The sequence below is a fragment of the Xiphophorus maculatus genome, chromosome 16 (assembly GCF_002775205.1).
Source record: "Xiphophorus maculatus strain JP 163 A chromosome 16, X_maculatus-5.0-male, whole genome shotgun sequence".
Lineage (NCBI taxonomy): Eukaryota > Metazoa > Chordata > Actinopteri > Cyprinodontiformes > Poeciliidae > Xiphophorus > Xiphophorus maculatus.
In genome coordinates, this window is record NC_036458.1 from 22380449 (window position 1) to 22404125 (window position 23677).

Below are 23677 nucleotides of genomic sequence, written 5' to 3' on the forward strand. Positions count from 1 at the left end.
GTGCGCTGTCGGTGTGGGCGCGCACAAAGGGGCTTTTGGGGATTGAGGCCTGCTGGCAGTGATTTCTTCCAGCAGGTGGTCTATAGAGCATATATAATAATATAATAATACACCGCTTCTCTATTGTTTGCCCTGAGAGTGAAGCATCTCCATTTATTGGAACCGTCATGCTCCGTGCTCACAATTACTGTTATATAGGCACCTTTTGAGCTCAGCCACAATATATATTTATTTATTTGTAACTGTGCCAAGGACTAACACAGAAAATGTTTCATACGCATATGGAAGTAGGAAGGAGTATCATTAGGAAGAGGAAAAAAGAGTAAGCTTAAACAGACAGAAGTTTACATACACTTAGATCATTAAACGATTTGAAAAAAGCACAGATGATGAGGTCATGGCTTTTTAAGCTTTTGACAGGTTCAGCCTTAAAATCTTGATTAAGTGGAGGCAGAGCTGTGGATGTAGTTTAGAGAATTGTGAACATCCGCAAGTCTGGTTCATCCTGGGTTACGATTTGCAGATGTCTGAAGGAGCCACATTCATCTGTGGGATATCATTTTGTGGGGGAGATTGGGTAACATTGATGGCATAAAATTTTTTTTTATTTTTGCTGAAATATTGAAGCAGCATCTCCGTACATCAGCCATGACATTGAAGGTTGAGGAAAATGGACTTCCAAATGGATAATAACCCTCAGCATACCAATTAGTCAGGTATGAAGTAAGTTAAGGACAACAGTTTCCCAAGATGCATTTTGTTTTGAATTTTTCTATTATGCTCTACAATAAAGTTGTGCGAATAGACAGGTTTTCTGGGAATCATTTTGAGCCACATCTTATAGATATCCACCAATGTTGAACCATGAAAATGCAGTCAGTCAGAAAGTAAAAGGCTTATTTATTTTTCTCTTCTTTTTTTAAGCTATGATTGTAATCAGATTATAGTAATTGTAAAATAAATGTTTATTTTCCACTTTTTGGCAAAATAGGACTGCAAGATTTCCCTCAGAAAATTTGCTAAGCCCGATGGTTAGGTGCTAGGTCAATCATTCATCCAGCAGCCCGTTGTGTTTTGGAGGGGTTTTTTTTAAAGTTGACTGTAAATTTGAAAATATCTCTTGATAATCATGTGTTATTGAAAGATTGGAAGATGAACACCTGAACACCAACTATAAAGTCTTAAAAATGCAAACATTTTAAAAAGACTTAAATAAATAAGCAATGCTTAGCCTGGTGGGAGCGCAAGTACAGCCTGGTGACCTGCCAGGCTTATAATACACTGGGACCCTGGGACTGGCTTATAAAAAGTTAAAGAAAATGACATCAGTACATTCATGAGTACAGAAATTTAGCAATATTTTTTATGGAAAACTAAAGTTCTACTTTTTTTATATAAAGAAAAGTTCCACAAAGACAGCCACAAGGTGTCAAGCTCATATCTCTCACTTTCGTATTTGAGCCTAGTAACAGCAGCTTACACTCTCCTGATAAAGTCACAAATTGCCACTTGTGATTCGGGAGATGGCCTTTAAGAAATATCAGTTTTATTTGTGAGATCTCACGGCAAGAGAAAATCAGCTTTGTGCATATTAAGTTTATAAATATCAACAAAAACAAAACAAATTATACAACCACACGCTCCTGAGCTTCAACACAGTTAACTACATCATATCCTACCCCTAACTTCCCACTCTGTCAAACCAACCCCATCCTTATCCACATAGTCTCTGAACCGCTTATGTGATCTTTCTCTTTTTGGGTATGACTGCTCAAGAGTTTGCACAGAGAAAATTTAGATTTTGTGTCTGACCATGTAAGATGTAAGGATTAACTCGTCTGTCCGTCCACTTTACCCAGCAGTCAATGAGGTAGAGGTGGGGTACAGCCAGAATAGGATGATTTCTGTGGAAATCCTCCAACCAGTCTGGGTTTAACTGTTCTTTTAGTTGGACCTGGTCAAGGCCTGGTCAAGGTCCAACTAAAAGAACAGAAACGTACTTTTGGAAGGCATGTTGTAGCAATGTCACTACTTACTTGGAAAAAATACAACTCAGGTACTGTGTGTTGCTCCCCTCAGGTTTAAAGCTGTCTTGAACAGTACATCATTCCTCCATCCCAACAGTACTTCCTCTCCCATTTTTATCTTCAAAACCCTTACAAAACTTTAGAAGTTTACACATACTCAACTGAAGACTTGTGGTGTTGATTTGCTCATTATGTCCAATAAAAGTAAATTTAAAGAAAATAGCTCTAAAGATTTGTTGGACAATAGGTGCTGTAATCCTGTAATATTTTGATTGAAGTGTCACAGATATATTTTCTCTTGTAAATAAAACACATTTTCTAAATTTTCCCCCCTTATATGTCTTTTGAATAGATTCAGTATATGGTCCAAAATCAGGTACCACTCTTCTATAGTATTGAAGAGAACTAGGACTCATATTTTATCCTGCAACATAACAGTTTAAGTTACATATCTGGATCTCATTACTGTCGTAAAACCCTCCAGGTGATTTAATTACCATATGCCTCGTTTCCATTGAACTGTACAGCATGGGTCGGTGCGGTTCGGCACACTATTTTATGGTTTGGTGTATGCAGGAGAGCCTGTCCATCGCCAGTTGGACTCTCTCGAGTACAACGACATAAGTGACACACTAGTACGTCTCGTACTTGTCCCAAGCGGTGATGTTTTCTGTCCCTCAGTCAGTGGACTGTGTTGTGTGACATTAATAGTTCTATTGCTCTACTGTACCACAGTCCTATGGACTTAAAATTGAACGGTTGGGTAACAAACCGCAATTACCCGTGCCGTACCTCTCAGCGAAAACGAGGCAGTAGTCAATTGAGACTGGGTCGAGCAATTCTGTTCTTCTAAGATCCAGGATGCTTTAAAGCCCATTGACTAAATTCAAGTTTTGAATATTCAAATGGTAAGTGATTTGCATTGTTGGACGAACAAAGAGAAAGACTCAAACTGTGATACAACATTTCTCAAACATCAGCTAATATATACATTTGTCTTACAATCCCCCCTTAAGCACATGTATCTTATAGTCTTCAGGTTGCCAAGGGAGGCAGAGAAGTTCATAGAGCCGTGTTAGGGTCTTTGATTTACACCACGAGCAGTTTTAAGACCCTCAAATGGAAAACAACTCATATAGTAATAAAATCAGCGCTGTGATAGTGTAGCACACAGAGCTCCTGGTCTGCTTGCTGCCAAGAGATCTTAAACAAAACAACACGCTGAGCTCGTGCCAGAAAGCTATATTATTATCTCCATTTCGACTAATTGCGAGGCCAAACAGTGACACATATGCACACACAGGCTTCAACAACCACTCATCATTAGGGATTTTAAATGTACAGTGCCATCTGAGTTGTCATGACAACTGGGCACTGAATTTTGGCTTGGGAGCTGTCACAAAGTGTAAGGGCGATAGCTTGAGAGCCTTGGGGTTTCAAAGGTTTTAACAGATTCCGTTGCGGAGAGAAGCATCATCTTTCTCCTGTTCAAGCAGGTCTGGTTGCTCTGCTCAACTTGACTGCCATCTATGACAGTCTGTAAGTGCATAGGACTCTCACAGGACTGCAGAGAAACTTCCCAGCGGTTATATCCTTAGTCCATTAGCATTGCATATCCTCTGTAGGTCTTTTTATCTTTAAGACCATTGGGGCTGTGTGCAAGAGAGAGCGAGCTAAGCGTCTGCGTGTGTTTTTGTGTGTATGAGTGGGTGTGCCGTCAGCTAGCAGGAATGCACGGGTACCGCCAAACCTAAAATGGCTGCCAAACCCCAAAATGGCTGCCAGGATTCCACGGAGGGACAGTGCGGGAGAGACACAGGATCAGAGACACAACGACTTTGAGAGACGTTGTGGGAGAAAGACCTGAAGTTGGACTCTTGCTACCGTAGAATGAAACAGGAGTGTTTTGTGTTAGAAAAAAAGAAAGAAGAAGAAACCCCATCCTAAAGCCGTTCTCCTTCTTTTTTTTTTTGTTTGGCCAACGTACGATGCAGTGATTTTGTGTCTCCTTTTGTTTTCTTAGTTTTGGCAACGGGCAGATGGCCTGAATGGGACAGCAGTTTGCTGGCATGTGCTGCTGCCACCCAAGATCAGGGCTCCAATTTAGGCTTAGGAGATGTTGAGATTGAGGGGCCTGACGCTGGCTGGAAGGGAGGTCACGCTCTGCCTAAGAAGTGTTGGCTCAAGGCGCTCTTAAAAACTAAGCGCTGCAGGATAATTGGCCTAAATAGCATATATGATACGACCATAAAACTCAACAAGGCTGCATTACACATCTGAGGAAGAATGGCAACCCTCGGGGGCCAAGGAAAACTTGCTGAAGTAGGCAATTCATGCACTCCTCCATGCCTCGATGGACGCTGAGGTCGACTCAAAACACGAGACTCAATCCAAGTTAGACACAAAATTTAAAAATGCATGCTTCACAAGTCGACAACGCAACTGTGGAAAAAGTTTGTCAGAGCCACAGAATGTAACAATGTTCAATCTTATTTAGATTATAAAGGTAAAGTGAGTGAAAAAAGCGTCTTTGTTTAATCACAAAAAGAAAACACAGGGGGTCGTCATAACTTTGACTCAAAATTATCTTCTCCCAAGCAAATTTTCATTGAACGGAGATAGAAAGACAAAATTATTGTTGTCTAAACATCCATAGAACAATGTCTGTTGATGCCTGAATGTGAGTGGAACTGATCCAGTATCCTAACCAGGCCTGCTGTTTAACATCTTTGTTAATTTGGGCAGGTCTAAAAAGGAAAATTTTCAAAATATTTTTGTCAACTCAAATAGCCACAAAGAAGATTACCACAGCCATAAGCATCTAAGTATATAAGTAATGACAACAGGTCATTTTAACAGATTTCTAACAAAATGGCCGATGGTTAAAAGTTCATTAGGCATCAAAGTATATCCTCTTTTCTCTGTTTTCTACAAATAGTAAATGTTCAAAAACCACTATCATTTAAGGTTCCTAATAACTTTACTTTAAGGTAAAGGTATTGCCTTACTGTAACACAGAACATCTTGCTTCTGTAACCATGGAATAAACAAACTTTATTTAGCAGGTGTCTATAAAGCATGTCGAGCTTTGACCTCAGCAGGTTGTGGAGAATTTACGACTCTAGACAAATTTACTGCGTCCAAGTGGAAAAATGGCTGTAAGGATTGTAAAGGTTGCTGACCCCTGCTCTAAGCAAGACCCAGAATGTGCGTGGCATTTCTTTAAAGAGGCCAATGCTGAGGGTGTAGGTCAAACTCACATAAAACCCCCCACAGATCCATCAACATCCATGTAAAAACTAATCGCAGTCTCACATTTTTTAAGCATTTTGTCCCTCCTACACAGGACCGAAGCTGAGATGGTGTGTGTCTATATTTTCGTAGGTGTTTTTTCTCCCCTACAATGTGAGAAAAGTGCGCTAAAACACTTCTATAAAAACTCAAACTTCTGTTCCGCTTAGACGGAGTCCAGAAGGAGAGACTGACATTGTTTTGGCATCTATTGGCTTCGAGCTGAATTTCAGCTCAGGTGGAGATCTGCTTCTGGCTTTAAGCTATTTCTTATCAAAGTCTTTAAAGAGAACCTTTAACCTTGGTAGCGACCGACGAAGTAACCCGTTTTCTCTCTCTTTCTTTGTCTTTTCCAGAACAATCAGGACAATCAGACAGTTCAAACCAGCAAGGAGACACAGACGTCAAACCCCCAGCAAACGGTAAGCGTACTGTGCTTTAATCTCACACAAGCAATCTTGACAAAACTATTCTGATGCTGAAAAGAGGCGAGCACATGTTCACACACCTCTCCACTACCACCACGCAGTCTTCTCCGTGTGTTAGTGTGTTCGGGCAGATTTGGGGCTACGTTTATTATGGCAAGGAAAGTTGATGGTACTGTACCGTGGAGGGGGCCGGGCTCGGCTTGCGGTGGGCCGCTCATAAATCACACTGACGTTATTGGAAGATGGGAACCACATGGTCGACGTTGAGGCGAGCGCTGACCTCATGCGTTGCCCCTGCTGCGGTTAACCTGCGGACGAGGTAGCAAGAGAGGGAGGGTGAGGAGAGGAGAACGGAGGAAGTGGATAGAAAATGAAAAGAGGGGAGAGAGCGAGTGATGGACAGAAGTGATGGATGAAATGTAGAAGAAGAGAATTAGTCCTGTGATTTAATCTAGTTTGTGATGACCACTGCTAGAGAATTTTAGTGAACAAATAAAATCATAAAGACCAACGAGGGTTAGAGTTTGGAACAACTTTAGACTTCCGAAGCAGAGCGTTAAATAGTCAAGGGGCCTTTGGAAACTCTGCAGAGACCCACACCTCAGGCGGAAGAAGTTAGTTTTTTTGGAAGAGAGGGTCGAAGAAAGCACTTGTTGAAGGAAGGAATAAGCAGTCCAGTTTGCCAAAAGGCACACAGGCAATGGAGCAAGCATGTGGAACAAGGTGTGCTAGTCGGGGTAAAATCTGACAAGAAAAGTGGTTAATGCATTTGTCACTTTTTTCATCTTTTACATCTTCTTGAAAAAATTATGGCCGAATTCTAGACTCCCAGTCCTAATGTTTTGGCATTCATCTTGATTTTGGAGTAACCAAAGCTACAAATATTGACCTGCTTTGACTCAAAAGCAAATCTTGCAACCTGAATAAAGAATCAACCCAAAAAAATGTCGAATTTCTGGGCCTGTCTTGTGCTTGTTTAAGTTTTGTATTTACAATGACTTACTGTTCCGTTTTCTACTATTTGTGACAGCGCTGCTCTAGGCAGATGAGACCAAAGTAGATCTGTTTGGCCTAGACACAATGTTAATAAAACCGAACTTCACTCTGAATACAAAACCCCAAATGTGAAACACGAACAGGAGAAAGATGATGGTGGTATCATGTGGTGGGAATGTTCTCTTCAGTAGGAAATGGGTAAAATAGGAAACTTATCATGCAGGAGGGGGGCCCAAATTCCTGTAGAAGATTATGAAAACTTTTTTAAGTGTGAGGAAAATTAGCTGAGACTCTGTGGTTTAGATTAAAACGACCATCTGGGTCAGACCGGACAGAACTTCAGCAGGAAACTAAACGACTTACCTCACACCAAAAGGAGCAGAGAGAAGATGGCTCCCTCAGTGCATATGGTTCCCAGTCTATGTATATTGATAATGACGTGTGTTAATGGAGTATCTATTTAGAGCACCAACCAACTATGTCACACGATGGATTATGCTACATATCATTAATGAAGGTATTTCGGGCAGGAAGTAACTTTTTAATTCCCGCTTGATGTCATTCTAAGATATCAGGGCCTTTTCCAGCCGGGAACTGGTCATCGTTTAGAGATGGACCACCCGCCTTGATGTTCCTAGTAAAAGTGCGGAGAGGAATCAGCCAACTTGTGTCTCGTTCAACAAAACAAACGCATAAAAGCTTTTGAAACTTTGACAGTGCGAAGGAAGACGAAGCCGACTACTGACTGTTAAAGTTTTAAAGAGCCACCATTTTGTGTCTATTTTGAGGTTTAAAATAAAAACGGAAACAACAAAAAAAAACTAAAAAAGAAGATGGATACATTTTCATCCATTGGGTATTGATATTTGTGACAAAGCGCATTGTTTTCAAATTTTTGACAAGAAATTTAGAACAAAAATAAATATTGGTACTTCCGTTGTAATTCTGTTGTGAAATTTCAACAAAATTATTGAATGAAAATTCTGGGGAAAAAGTGCTAAAACTAGGACCTTCTGAAAATTCTAGGTATTTTACATGACTTTTTTTTTTTACCAGTATTGAGTATACTTGTTAACAGTTTCAGTTTGCAACAATCATGTCTTACCTCAATGTGTGTACGAAGTAAAATGTTATTATTTTGATGAGTAATAAATCATCAAAATGTATCATGCAGGAGGGGCAATATAAATGTGTTTCATAAATTACAACATTCACAGTGAAAGAGTGACTGTATTGGCCGCTGCAGCTCCTCTTTATGTTCACAAGCCACATTTATTATTATATCTACAATTAAAGGCATTAGTTGCTTCTTTATCACGTTCAGTCAAAGTTCTATAGTATGAAACTCCATTAAAATCTACTGGGGTTTGTGGTTGAAATGAGGCCAAGAATGAAGGGCTTTGGAAGGCATTGTACATGAAGAAGTCATTACACAATGTGTCACGCAGCATATAGATGTACATTTGGAGATTATACCCACCTATTGGACCTGATTAGATGTGCATGTTAGAATGTCAACATTCAGGAACGTTGGAACCTCTAACTTTATAGAAAACACATTTTACCAAATTGGGTTAGAGCAAAAAAAAAAAGCAGCCTGTCCGCCGTTTCCTTTTCTGCCGCCGTCGTCTCAAATGTCCCTGAAACTTCATCCATGTTTGGTGTTTTTGCATCCAGCAGACGAGCCGCACTGACGATGCACACGTGTTTCTCCCGTCTTTCACGCAGGCCACTTGAGTTTCCAGGACTGCTTCGTGACTTCAGGGGTGTGGAACGTGGCCGAGCTGGTCCGCGTGTCGCAGAGTGAGTCATCGCTGTGATTTCTGCTATCAGCCGCCGTCTCTGTTTCTGATCAGAACCTGCTCCGAAACCTCCAGCGTCTTAATGTCAAACCTGTGTATGGGAACTGGGTGCAGTTGAGGAAAAGCAGGTTGCAAAATAAAGCAGCTCCAGAAATGAACATACACTGTTAGAGAATTGACAGAGTAAGAAAAATATTTGCAACAATCGGCCTTTGTGATTCAGAGAGTACATGTGTTTCCCCTGTGACATCTTTAAAGGAATAATTCAAACCTTTTCAAGGTGGAGTTCTGCAGAGAGGTTACAAGCTGTTAGTATCTTTCCTGCACTAGGTATCTCTTAGTATGCTTTTATTTTGGAAAGAAAATGCTGTTTAGCTGTTCCCAACAACTAAAAGTAACAGAGAAGATGCAAAACCATAACAATCCTAACCATGCTCCCAGAGCTACCACGGAATAGCTTGCACCAAAGCTTATTCATGTGTCAAAATGGTCCAATCAAAGTCTAGATGACTGGGAATCTGTGGCAAGACTTGGAAAAAAAAGTTTTGGGGACATTTTAAAAGAAAAATATATAATTGAGGGAAGAGAAATATGTGTTTATCGAAAATTAATCATTTCATATTGTTATTAAGAGCAGGGAAGATATTGACTGCACATAATCTCCTCACAGAACCATAAACTCAGGCTTCCTTAAAGGCAGGTTTCCAAAATTACAGAAGAAGTTTTATCTGTCTGAACTGTAGTAGGGCTGAAGCAATTAATCAGATTGATTTAAGTAATCGTCATCAATCGATTATTGAAGTAATTGTCAACTATTTTAGCGATCGAGTAATCGTCAACTAGAGTAAACAGACTCCAGAAGAAGCCATTTTACTGATAGAACGACACAGTCAGAGCAGTAAATAACTCAAAGCTGTAGAAATATAAATACATTTTCCATTGAAGATAAAGAAAAAACTTATTTGTCTGTAAATATTTTCTACCCAGAATTGCTCAAGTGGTAGTTTTAGCTTCACTTGGTTCAAATTCTGTAAAAAAAAATAAAAAAAAATCTCCTATTAAACACCTTTTGATATCCAAAAACGGAAACATGTGGATGTTTGAAGTATTTTTTTAGCTGGAGATTTTTCCTTTGCTGTATATGATGAAGTGTTCACTAAAGAAATGCTGTTATTACATTTTATTCAATAAAATGTTTTCTTTAAATTAAAAAAAGAATTAAATTATGTGTTTATTTGCATTTTTTTGTATCCTTAATATTGTGTCAGATAAGTATAAGTGGTTAAATGGAAAATCTGCAGAAAATGGCAATTTTTAAATCCGATTAATCGTCAGAATGCTCGCCTGATAAAATAATCATTAGCCACAGCGCTAAGCTGTAGAGAAGGTCATCTACTTGCTTGTGCATTTAAAGTCCTACCTAAATATATCATTTTTTAGAGTAAAGTTTAGAATGTGTGTGATGGACTCCTGTGTTTGCATGTCTCAGCTCCAGTAGCCACGGCGACAGGCCCCAACTTCTCTCTGGCAGACCTGGACAGCCCAGGTTACTACAACATCAACCAGGTCACCCTGGGACGCCGTTCCATCACCTCCACCCCCTCCACCAGGTACGGCCATCTGCAAAACACTCCTGCTCACTAAGAGCAGCACTCAAATGTTTGTTTTTTAATCTAGATTTTCTGGTAAAGACAAAATGAACACTGAGGCGACATTTTCTTTAGTTAGTGCAGCTAACATGGTTGTAGATCCATGCTGCTTAAAGGGGCAGTATTATTTATTTTCCAGGCACACAGTGCCATTTTATAGCACAGTCAAGCAACTATGTTACCATCAGTTGTTATAAAAATGGTGCATATAAATAATATAGCTTAAAAGAAATTTGACGTTGTAATTTAACGCCTTGAAATTGGGCCTCTGTCTCTTTAAAAACTCCCGCTCTTTCCATCACAACATGGCTCCTCTATTAACTATTTAGAAACGTTTTTATCAGCGTTGCTCTGAGAAGCAGCTCCTATAATGAGCTCAGCAGATGCCCAGTTCCACCAGATGTTTGCAAATTGCTGCTGGCTAGTCTGAAGGGGCTGAGTGAGGGAGGAATGCTCTGTGAGGCGGAGGCTCTCAGGAGGAGCTTCGTCCTCGAAGGCGGAGCTAGGTCCACCTGGGAGGTTTTGCACAGCTAAATGGTTGCCATGGGAGATTAAAGAATTTCTCAAACATTCATGAAAGAATCAAATCAACACTCCAGGTATGTTTTTAATGAGGGAATAACATTGTAACATGACGTAAAATTCAAAAACGGTAGTTATACATAGTACTGCCCCTTTAACTCTGAGATTTTACCAAAATGTTGCCAGGATTTTTAGCGACTTTTAAAATCCCAAAAATCGGTCTCGGCAGTTTAGGCTTTTTAAAGATCGGTGATCGGGCAGAAAATTGCACTCGGTGCGTCCCTACTCCGTAACGCATCGAATCACAATATGAATGTGTGCAGATTGTAGAAAAGACTGCTTGGAAAGAGAACATATGGGATTCTTGAGTTTCCAACCAGCCTGTCAGATGCCTCTAGCTGATGTCTTGGTGTGTCTCTAGCACTAACATCATCAGGTTCTTTAGTAGCTTCTCAGTACTTCTCCTGCTCTGCTTCTGATTGTGGTCTTTCTTTCCTGTTCTCCTTCCTTCCTTCCTTACTAATTTCAACTCATTGCCTCTCCTTTTCTCCCGCCAACCTGTCTGCTGGCCCGTCTGTGTTTGTGTCTGTTTTTACTTCTCGCTCTCTTCTGCTTTCTCCTCCCGTTCGCCTTGCGCTGCAGGACTGAAATGGAGCTTTATGCAAGTCTCCCACGGAGGTAGTTACACTCTCTGCAGAGAACTCTTCCCCCGATACTAATGTAACACAGATCCCTCCATCGCACTCGAGCAAAACGCAACAACACGCACGCCGTCACTCATACATCTGCATGCTGTACATTCGCAACCCCGCCCCCTCCCCTCATACTCCAACACTCCCCGTTATTTTATTGGTCACAGATGTATAAGAAGCCGCCAACTCGCACAACAATGCATTTCAGGCTCAACCACTTGTGTGTTTTCTAATGGGATGCCGCTTTGGGCCAGCATATTATTAATATTCTAGCCCTGTTCTTGTCACACTGTCTCCTGCTGACTTTCTCTGCCCCCCCTCTCTCTCCCCAAACCCCCCCAGCTGTAACATAATATTAAAACAACACACTAAACACAAATCTTGACACAGGGACTTTTTATTGTTCTTGATTTTTATGTAGACCCCCGGTTCTAACGCCAAGGGACTTACGCAGCCACGTCAGCCCTCCACGGTTCCGGGAATAATGCATGAACATTTATTAGAATCTCAAACACAATGCCTCGCAGAAAGCATTCGCCTGCCTTTTATGGCAGTACAGTCACCAACTGGATGTTTTTATCGGGATTTTATTAAATGGACCAGCTTACAGGAGAGACTGATTTTGAAGTGGAGAGAAAAAAAAACTACGCCAGAGTTTCGAAACAACTGAAGACGCACCGACCCGATATTAATATCTGTATTGGTCCCGATATTGAAAAAAAAAATCTAAATGTAACAATGTCCCCGATCCATAAGGGCAGATCTATTCGGTTTAATTCTGTGCTTTGTGCTGTGAGTGACGTCATGCTTTATTATTTTACAATACATTTACAATTCCTAATTCCACTTTCTGAACCGTTTCAAAGAAGAAGAAGGTTTGTTGCAGTTTATCTTTTACATGTTGGACCAAGGTAGTCAACCTTTTGTTTTTGTCCGTTTCAGTTCGTTTGTTATTTATTTTACTTTGACTCCTAATACTCCAAATTGCACCGACTGAACAAATTAAAATTGTTTTTGCATGTTTAACTAAGTTTGTGAAACTGTTGGTATATTAAAGTGCTTTGTCCTGGTGCAGAGCTACCACATAAATTTGTAATTCAGTAAATTTATGTTTTTAGTTCATTTCAACTGTTTTTCTGTTTCTTATCGGTTGATACTAAACCTCAGATATAGATATCGGTATCAGTATCAGAAGTTTAAAAAGTGGATCGGTGCGTCCCTAAAAGTTGGGTGTGGATTACTCTGGGACTCTTAGATAGAAATGGAAAAAGTCAACAAGTTGCCTTTAGAGGTTTGTTGGAAAACAGTAGAGGACAAACAGCAGGGCGAGGCTATAGAACAATATCCCAAGCTTTGAGCATCTATAAATTAAGCTTGGACAATATATTGATTTTATCAAACAATCCATGAAGATTTAAATTTTAGAAAAGCTGGATTTTTTCCCCACCATTGCGCTCCTGGATTAGAGTCACTGGGAAAGAAAATCTGACTTTAATCTTAGAATTCAAACTTCTTTTTTTTTTTCCAAATTCAGTTTTTTTTCTTTTGTCTCCAAATTCTCCAATTTTTTTTTTAAGAGTTCTGACTTCTTTTTTCTTTCACAATTCTTACTTTTCTCCTCAGAAAATGAAGAAGTTTTACGTTTGTGTAACCAGGTTGTTTCTGCCCAGGACCCTCTTAAAAATGAGATTTGAATCTCAATGGGGTTTTGCCTGGTTAAATAAAGGAAATAAAAAAAAAAAGAATTCTGACTTTAATTTTCAGAGAAAAAAAGTCAGAATTCCTTTTTTCCTTTTCTTTTCTTCCCCAGCGGTCCTAACCCTCCTCCGTAGATACAAGCATCATGATTTGGTGCTGCATGCCACACATTTCAGATTTTAATTGCTAAAAAAAAAGAAAGAGACGTTTCTCCTTACGTTTCACACATGCTGTGCTGGTCTATCATATAAAAACCCGATTGTGGGTTTGAATGTGACAGTGGGGCGTGAATACTTTTGCGAGGCATCGTGTGCAGCAATGCGCAGTGACATCACACACAGACATAGCACCTTTACCTGGTTCCCCTCTTGAACACTTTGAAAGCGGTCTGTAGTCACGTTCGTCTCCGTCTCTTTCAGCTCCAACAAGCGTAAGTCCATCGACGACAGTGAGATGGAGAGCCCTGTGGACGATGTGTTTTACTCGGGCCGCTCCCCGGCCGCCGGCAGCAGCTCCCAGTCCAGCGGCTGGCCCAATGACGTGGATGCAGGTATTGGTCCTGGAAGTTTGCTATGCTGAGCGCCTCCTAAGGCCTCGACGGGAGAGTTAGCTCTCCTCGTCATTTTGTTTCAAGCTCAGAGGGGTTTTCTTTTGGACTGAAAGGAATAGTTTGACATTTTTGGAGATTTGATTTTTTTCCCGTTTGCGATTACCATGCTCTGTAAATTCTCAAAAAATATATATTTTAGTAGCGGAAACAGTGATTCTGGGTGAGCCACTAATCCGAAAATTACAAAGTTTATAGTAAAATTCATGCTTACAAGCAGTTGTTGAAGAGAGCACACAACTGAAATGATTTTTAATATGTAGGCTTTATTGAGAATTGTTTTCAATCCACATGAGAGGACAATTTTAATATATACACTTCATTTAATATTTGTTAAATTTACTTTAACCACAGCTTTTCTTGCCACTGACAAGCTTCCAGGATTATTCTGACTGGATATTTAACTTCTTCTCTTGACAGAGTTTATTTTAGCAAATCAAACTTTTAAGTGTATTCAAAAAAGTTTTCAGTAAGTGCTAACAGATTAAAAAGCGATAAATATATTTGTTGTTGACCTCAGATCTATATTTACAATTAATAGCAAAAAGGGTTTTTTGAATTGAACGTGTTATTTATTTTTGTCAATATGTACTTTCTAATTAAAATGTGATTAATTACAATTAACTCTATTAAACATTTTAATCTGGTCCCACTATTAATGATAAGTTTGAGTCAGGATGTGGGATTTTGATCTTGTGTGTTATGTAGTTATTCCATCCTTTAGAAAGTGTAGCTCTGATAAATGATCATAATAAAAATTACATTAGCAACATTAACATCCTTAACGAGTGTATGTATACTTTTGGCCACATCTGCTTTGTTTTTACGCCATATAGTAACTTGTGATCCTCTTTTATGGGAAGGAGAATCTTCCAGAAATGTCAAATGCTTCCTTAAATCTCAGTAGAAAGATTTTCTTTATATGTTTCAATCCTAAAGCAGAAACCACATCTCACCTTCTGCCATAGAAAAAAAAACTTGTTTTGTTGTGTTTGTGTTGCATTGCCCCCCACTCTTTCTACCTTTACTTCCCCGTCATTCCCATTCTCTACCTCCAAACCACTAAACCTTCTATCAAAGAGCCTCCAGAGCCAGAGGATCAGTCTGTTTGCCACAGTTTCCCCCACTGACATATCCAGCTGCAGGTGCTTAGCCTTCGTGGTGCGGATATTTTGGGAAATGTTTTGAACAAATCGATTTTGTCAGCTGAGGGGTGTGCCACAATTCTAATGAAGCAAAAGTTAGATCCTCAAAAGTCGCTGCAATATCTGGAAATGTGTCCAATGTGACATTTTATATAATCACACAGTTTGTTATCCAAGATCTCCATAAACTAAAAGCAAAGTGATTTTTATCTTGCAACAGTTCGGCAGGGTGGGTTTGACTTTTAATTGTCTTCTGTATATTTTTCATGGGTAAGAAATATACAGTTTTCTTCAGTTATTGCTCTTAGATTTGCCAAAAAAGAACTTAAGGATCCCTGGGACCTTTTAGAAAAACAACAAAGTGAAAATTTTGTAAAGGCCTAGTCAAAGCTACGACTTAAATCTGATATTGACTCTGTGGAAGGACCTTAAAGAGCTGGAGAAATCAGTCGCTAAATCAGAACAGTTCTACTATTGGGGTTTGCCAGAATGTCTCCACAGCAATGTAAAATACAATGTAAAATATATTGTGCCAGTTGCCAATGCTTGACAACAGTTGTTGCTGCAAAGGGTGGAAGAATCAATTATTAGGTTTGGTGGGAAGTTACTTTTTCACATTGGGCTGGGTTAGTTTGATTAGGTTTTTTTTCTTTCTTTCACCTTAATAAATTAATTAAATGCTTAACATCTCTTTCTGAAACAGTAAATCAAAAACAGTAGAAACCCATCGGGGGGGAAATAGTTTTATACTGTGTAGTAAACTGCAGAACTAACACTAGGTCTCATTGTGTTGAATTCTTTTCCCTAAGTTTTTTCCATGTAATAAAACAACTGTGAAGTCTGTAGCTTACATCCAAAACTAATATAGTTACCCAAGTTAGTTAACTTTTAAGTACAGGAAGTGACGTTAAACGGCTGGGTTGAAACGAATATTTTCCCTCGGTGGAACTTCACTTTAGCTTAAAATTTCAGGCGAGTAATAAATTTTAGTAAGCTTTTTTCTTTTCAAAACAAATCTGTGGTTATAACGTCCCGTTTCCAGTCACGGTAAGCTAGCAAAACTTTCTTGGCGGTAGACGCTAATGAATAATAAATGGGCCTACTCTCTTTATCTTTAAATCTTAAGCAGCGAACTGCAAAGTCTTCCCCATCAATTAAATGCTCTAAAATGTGGAAAGAAAATCTTTATAAGTGTATAAGGCATTACTTAAAGAATATTTTTAATCTCAGCAGCTAGCATAGCTAAGTTAGCATGCTCAGTACAAACACTGAAAGTGATGTGAATGAGAAAGTAACATGTTCTCTCCTCCACATACATGAGATGCAACATAATTGTTACATTCTGTAATTCCAGTGGCAAAAAATGCAACCATTTGATTCTCTACACAATAAACAAACTATGTTTTGTTGCCATGCTAAGCTAGCAGGTGGTAAAAGGAGCCAACTCCACAAAATAAGCAAGGCTGTTCATATCTGGGTTTCCTTAACTTAATACTCTTTAAATCTCTCTAAGACGTTTATTCCACAATATTAGCAAGTATTGCTAATATCTTTGCTAATGTCAGCAAGGATTTTAGCAAGGATCGACTGAGATTTTATATTTAAATAACCTTGAGGGAAAATAGGATGGTTTTATAAAATATTTAAAATAAAAAAATAAAAAACTTTATTTTTTTTTCATTAATATAACATACCACACCATATATTTTCTATTTTGATGTTAATACATTTCTATTTAAAAAAATAAAAAAAAGAAAGAAAGAAAGAAAAAGAAACGCACAACATGATTGAATTGCTGCTGGTTTATTTATGAAGTTTAAATGTATAATAAGCAACAATTATTGCCCTGCTAATTTATCTGTTATATGAATTATTTAAGCTTTGATACATAGACGTTAGCAACATGTAACTGTTTTCTCTGCAGAGGTGCACCAGCAGTAGCAGGATGTTCTGTATCATATAAAAACATATATTAGCTATTTATTAAAATCTTGGGAAGTAGTTATTCTTTATTATTAATCATAATTTCCACATAAACCCGTAATCAGCTCTATCATAACTCCCTCTCACTGCTCTAGACGCCCTCTGAGTCTCACCATTCATGTCCGTCTCCTTTCTCCAGCCTCCCACCGAAGCAACACCGGTTTAACTCTAAACTTTTGTGCAAAGCTCTAACCTTTCCCTCTTTTTGCTCACAGCACTCTCAACCTTCACAGTGGCTATCTCATCAAATGTATTTAACATGTGACTTCATTGGTGTAGCATTTGACTGAAGGGATTCGCTTCAGGAAACTCCCTCTGCTTCATTTGTGATACTGCCAGCAGTCGTGATGTAACCATTTTACAGACGTTTGCTGCGCTCTATAGCATTAAAATCCCATTTTGCTCATTATTTAACCAGCCCTGTTTCTTTCCACCTCTCTCTCTCTCTGTGTGTCTGTCATTATCTCTCCTGCCCTCTTCCATTGTTAACTCTTCCCTTTCTCCCCTGTTTGGCCTTTCAGTGCAGCACCATTTGGCCAGTGTGCAGGAGAGGAAGATTAAGCATGAGAGCGATGGAGTGCAGTTTCCTTACCATGGTTAGAACATTAAACATTCTACTGTGTACATGTATACGTTGCTCTCCTTCCGCTCACAACACCCTGAGCTTGTGTATGCACCTCTGTCTGTTTGCCTTTGTCTGCGAGCTCTCTGAGCTCCCCTGTGCTCTTCCATCCCGTCTTTCCCCTTCTATTTTCCGCTCCTCTTCCTCTCCCTGCTTTTATGGGTCCTGTTCTCTGGCTCTGTTGCTGCTGGGTGGGGTTGTGTTTCTACCAGATGTCTGCTGCTGTCCATTGTGGGTTCACCAAACGTCTTTTTGGTAGCCCAGTAGCTCCATAACGTCCACCACCTGTCCGCCTCAGAGACGTCGCTGTGATTGTGTGGGAAAGAAATCAAACGTGCGCTGGATGCACATGTATCTCCAGCACATTTCCAACATATGTGAATGCTCTGGTGTTTCTGCAAGCGTGATTTTTATTGGTATTTGTTTCATTGTGTCCAAACAGCACATTGTTATCACACCACATGCTTCTGAAGTAAAGTTTCCCAGAACATTTGACTCAGTGGTTTAGTATTTTTTTATCATTTTATAAAATTAGAGAACAGTTTCCACGTTTTGTCACGTTACGACCACAACTTCAACGTGTTTGATTTGGATTTTACATGACAAACCAACACAAACCAGTGAAATGTTTTTGAGAAGTCGAAGAAAAATAATACATAGAATGAGTTTATTTGTTTGTCCTTACTTTGAAAAACAGAAGCCTTCGGTGTAATTACAGCTCCACGTTATTTGGCGTTTGTGTCTACCAGCTTGACACTTTTACAGACTAAGATTTTTGTCCGTTCATTTCAACAAAATAACTTAAGTCGAGTCGGATGGCATGGAGAGTCTCTCTGAAAATCAAAGTATTGCCATAGATTCTGAATTTGGATTATTGCCCCAGCTTTGATCTAGATCATCACTGATATAGTTGTCACTGTATGTCTAGGGTCATTGTCCAGCTGGAAGGTGAACCTTCGTCCCAGTCTCTTGTCTTCTGCGGCCTCTAACTTGTTTGCTTCCAGTGCTGCTCTGTTTAGCTTCATCCATCTTCTCATTACATCTGACTGGCTCTGTTGTTGCTGCTAAAGAAAAGCCTCCTCACAGTGTCATGCATTCATCTCAGTGTTTCCCCTTGATGATGGTTTATTCAGATTAATGTGCAGTGTTAGTTTTCTATTGTGTTTTCTATGTAAAACGTCTCAGTTGACCAGGATATCTTCTTCCACATGCTGTGTATACTACACAGTGTTGGACTTTCATAAAGGCCAGAATTGTGGAGTTTGTGACTAATTGTCGTCCCGTCAACAGATTCACCCGCCTGAGGTGTGGATTTCTGCAGCTCCTCCAGAGTGACCACAGGCCTCTTGGCTACTTCTTTGTTTAACTTCTTCTCCCTGACCTGTCGGATGTGTTCTTTGACCTCGGCTGTTTGTTCACTAACGTTCTCTGAAGCCCTTTCTCCTCCATTGTCAAGTCTCACTCTGGCCGGTTAATGTTTGATTTGGTTTTAGCCAAATTGGCTGTGTCTGCATTGGTAGTGAGCTCCTCTCAGTGGGTGTGAATGTGGGCCGGAGCCTGGGAGGAATGTGGGAAACTTGGAGGAGCTGTGGTCAAAACTCCACTCATTGTGGAGTCATTTACCCCTGGGTAAATGCTCAAAATGTCTACCAATAGATTTCTCTGAAATTTCTTTGAAATCTCTTAGTATATTTGTTCGTTGTCCCGTCCACTTGACTCTGGATGTGCTCTTCTGCCACAATTGATAGAAAGATTTGGACCACAAGGTTTCACCATGGAATTATGAATTTATACCTCGCCACCCTGCCCAACTACTACAGTCTTGATGTAGGTTGACAATGGTGGTCGAGATGTTGCTGACGTAAATCCACGGGCCAAATCATCGATTGCAGTCTGCCACCAATCAATGTACCTTTGAGTGGCCAGTTTCTCGTCAATATCTCCTTATATTTGCTCGTTGCTGATCGCCCCGTCCAGTCGTTTAATCCACAGGCCATTAAACGGATGTAGTCTGCTGCCAATCAAACCGCTTGCGCACAACGCTCAGGTAGATCCGGCATGGATGAACTGCTCAGGATCTGGAAGTGGAGACAAATCTGGTCGTCACTGAGTGGGGAAGAACTGGTTATAAGCACATTAGAGAAGAGGCTAAACAAACCTCTGCGGCCTTTAGAGAACTAATTGATTACTACTCAGGCAGACTCTGTTTACTAAGATTTCTGAAGGCGATTCAGAGTCCTGGGTTTCAGATTGGGTTGTCAGAATAAAGGGAAAACAAAAATGCACAGAAAATAAAACCGAAAACTACACTGAAGTTTGTGGTTGTAACACGAGGAGACGTGAGAAGCGCCCTGCAAGAGACGTCGGCGAGGAAGCGGGGATGTGAGTGAAGTTTCTTCGGCACCTCATCCAGCTGGTTGTTTAGACAGAGCTGTTTGGGGGCTGCGGCCACCTGCCCCCGGCCTGCCTCATCTGTCTGTGAAAGGCAGCACAGAACAAAACAACACAAGATCCAAACAAACCAAAACCAAAGGTACTCAGGTGTGTCATCAGTCCACAAGGCACCTTCTGTCTCCGAGCCATGCTTACTCACCGACGCACGCAGACACACACATGCTCACACAGAAAAGAACTATATTAGAGCTCTTTAACTGATTTACATTCTCACACACATACAAACACACACACCCCACACCAGTCTGGAGAGGAACAGCGTTCCGGTCCAGATGGCAACTCCATGTGTCTACAGCAAAGGGAGTTACTGGGTTACAGCAGACATCTGTTCTGGAGATGGTGGTGGTGGTGTTGGGAGTGAGAGATGTGGAAAAAGGAGAAGAAGGGAGGAGGGCAGAAGAAGGAGGGAAGAGGAGGGCCTCTGCCTCTGCCTGCTCCGGAGGTGAATCTCTACCTGAATGAAAGGCTCTGAGGCATAGCAGGTGATCATGTAATTCATCATGAAGTCTGTTGTGTCCCGCTCAGCTCTGCTCCGCTTCTCCTTCTGCCTCGCTCGCTCGCTCGCTCTCGCTGCTCTGTGGTGGGGAAAGACGGAGTGTTTGGGTAAAGAGGGAGTGGCTCAGGTTCCCCCGTGCATTTGTGATATTGACAGAGTCGGAGCAAATATGTCTTTTGCAGAAAACATGATGCTTCAATAACTGTACTGCTGTCCTAATCTTCTCGCCTACTAACAAAAGCCACGAGGGAACGGCAGTTGTCCAACATACACAGTTGCTTTTATTCACCTGAAGCTTATTTGCTTTTGCTGTTTCTCTCTGAGCGCTCGCTAGCCGACCGGTTCAGCGGCGGTTTGTGTGGCCGCTAGCTTGTTAGCGTGGCAAGACTGCAGGGTCATGGGAGCAATTGGCTGCCAGGCTGGCTGTGCAGTGTGCCAGGAGCAGGACACAGAAATAATGAAGAACAAACAACTGTTTTGTATGTGTGTACAGACACACTGACATACACACTGCAAGAGAGAGAGAGAGAGAGATCAGAGTAACTTCTGTTAGCTTTATTAGACAAAGCTTTCACTGGGCATCTGGGCCTCATTTGCTGTTCCTCGCTGATATACCACCAGATATTTCATCAACATAGTGACTAATTAGGAATTATCACAGGGTCTAAAAACAGTATGTATAATTTAAAGTTATTTATGAATAATGGGCTGCTTATAATTGGCGCTGGCACGCGGAAACCTGCAGTCGCAGAGGAACTGAAAGCTAGCGGGTAATTCTTTTGGGTGCGTGGGATTTTTGTTTTTCCCTCCTTTGTTTGATCAAAGTTCTACATGCGAGTGGAAACTTCTTTCATTTTATTATTCTTGCATGATTCTGTGTGATGTTGGTTGTTTGAAAGCAAGTTGAAATTATAGCATATTTAGTATTTAGGATGTCTAGTTTGGCATGAGCTGCATAAACACTGTATCTTACATTTCCCATGATGCAACGGTATAATCCTCACTCCTCCAGTTGGAGAAGATTGTTTTGTTTTTTTCCCCCCCTCTCAAATCCAAGCTCAGCCAACCATGATGGCATCACTTTTACATCATCAGCGTTTATGTACTTTTGCAAATGTCTCCCTCGGGCCCCTGAATGCATCACACAGCAGACGAGGGATTTCACAGTGAACTGGAATGGAGATAGCCATGGCGTTTAAAATAAATAAATATATACTGATCAATCAATCAAATCAATCAAATTTTATTTGTATAGCACATTTCAGCAGCCAGGCATTTCAAAGTGCTTTACATCATATCAAACACAGAAACACAATGCAACATAGAATCAACAATCAAAACACGACATTAAGTCAAGTTCCATCGATAAATCTGATTTCTGCTAAAGGTATGCAAAAGTAAAATCAAATGTGTTTGCTTACACGTTGTGTTTTTCTTTTTCTATCTCAGATCTCGTTTTGTTCATCTTTCATATGCCTATGCCAGCAGATTCAAAATTCGTTTTAGAATCAGAACCTGAGCAGAGATAAGAACAGGGTTGAGACTTTTTGACCCGTCGTCCCAGGATGTGACATCATACCATGTCAGAGAGTAAATGCCACAAAAGAGTACGGACTAAAAGAAAGACCAAATGATGATGGAGCTGCACATGTAGCTGATGCAGAAGGACGCTTTTTTGTCATCTTTTATTAGCACATTTTAATTATAAAGATACAGTATATTCTGTTAAATAGAAAATGCGCAGTAAAACACAAGCCATGTTTTTTTTTTTCTCATTTAAACACCACTGTAAGTTTGGTCCCAAACATACAGCAACATTTTACTACTAACAGACACTAAACCAGTGTGTTAAACCTGCACAGGTCTTCAGAGATCCCACTTCCTGTTGTTGGGAACAGACTAAAAACATTTTGCAGACCAGCCAACAGAAAACATTCCATCCAAAAAATTAGGAAACTTTTACTACAGTAAGTGTTGAATACCTTTACAATAAATTGTTCCTTTCTGCTTTGTTCCAGTCAAATGTTGCACTTTATTTTACTGCTGGGTAGGCAAAAGGAAAATAATTTTCTTTAAAATGATTTTTGAATTGGGGAAAAAAAATAATAATAATAATTTTCAATTTGCCGATTTTTACCTGGGTGTATAGACCATTAGTGGGCTGTAGCTTTCTTCTGACTGAAAGGGCAACAGGACAAAGTTTCCCAGTCATGTGGCGTCTCATCATAAAAACATTTCAAATGTGCAGCGTTACGTTATACAGCACCCAATTCATTCATTAATTCATTAGTGGTTTGCAAGTAAAGTACATTTTGCTTTTTACTCGTTTCATTGTCTTCATTTGTCGTTCCTCGTTCTGATTCTAGCTCACTCCGTGCCACCAACGCTTTTTTTACTTTCCATCTTTTTAACACCGGTGTCCCAGTCCACTGACCTGCTGCGTCAGTGTGTCAGGAGCTGTCTCGGTCCAAACTCGGCCCGTTTCCATCTGACCCTGAAAGCTGTTCGGGCATTCTGCTCGTACAGGTGGGCGTCTTGAGGTCAAAAAGTTCAAAAGCATCACTAAAAGTCCTGAAACGATTTGACACCTGAAGCACAAAGGCAAACCTTTGACCAGAGCTCTCGTCTCGGTTGGCGTTTTTACCAGTATAATAAACTTGTTTTTCCTACTTATGCAAACTTCCCACATTTCCCTTCACGCGTTGCTTTTTAAAAAAGTTATTCTCACGCTGTCATCACACTATTCGTTACATAACGTGCTATTATGACACAGACTAAAATAAAATATTCCAACTAGATGGATGTCACCTTATTATTATTTTTTTTTTACGTGTGTCTAAGTCTGATCACAGCTTTTTTTCTTTTTCTGTTGTTTTATCATGTTACCAGTGAACAAGATGTATAATCTGCGTCTGCACCTCCCTCCTACATGTGGAGATAACCGCGTGGCCGAGCATAAGTGCCGGCGCCCACCTTTTTTTTTTCTCTCTCCTTGATCCTCGGTGCCCACACAAGAACAGCTGCGCCTGCGCCGCGTCCCAACGCTCTGGGTAAACGGCGACCAACGTTTCCCAGCGCAGCGTTTAAAAAAAGCTCCAGCTTTACAGAACTCTGCTGTTAGACTTTATACGCTCTGCTCGTAAAGTCTATTTCCACGTCTCTTTGGGCCATGTTGGAGTTGCCCGCCGTCTTTATTTGACACTGTTTGTTTTATATGTGTGAATATTGTGCCATTTAGTAGTTTATGGGCCTCTCGCTTCTCTGT

The 23677-nt window shown here is 40.3% G+C and overlaps 1 protein-coding gene across 16 annotated transcripts in view; it reads left to right on the forward strand.

Annotated features, from left to right (window-relative positions):
- Positions 1–23677, forward strand: part of nfix (nuclear factor I X) — a 210039-nt gene that overhangs the window by 157369 nt on the left and 28993 nt on the right. For 8 of the 16 annotated variants that reach the window (XM_023348391.1, XM_023348393.1, XM_023348395.1 and 5 more), the window contains 6 exons: positions 5675–5740; positions 8471–8545; positions 10034–10154; positions 11358–11393; positions 13525–13655; positions 17362–17436. In XM_023348391.1, coding sequence (XP_023204159.1) covers positions 5675–5740; positions 8471–8545; positions 10034–10154; positions 11358–11393; positions 13525–13655; positions 17362–17436 — 504 coding nt within the window. The remainder of the gene's footprint in view (positions 1–5674; positions 5741–8470; positions 8546–10033; positions 10155–11357; positions 11394–13524; positions 13656–17361; positions 17437–23677) is intronic. The other 8 variants (XM_023348396.1, XM_023348405.1, XM_023348392.1 and 5 more) reach the window with 3 other exon arrangements.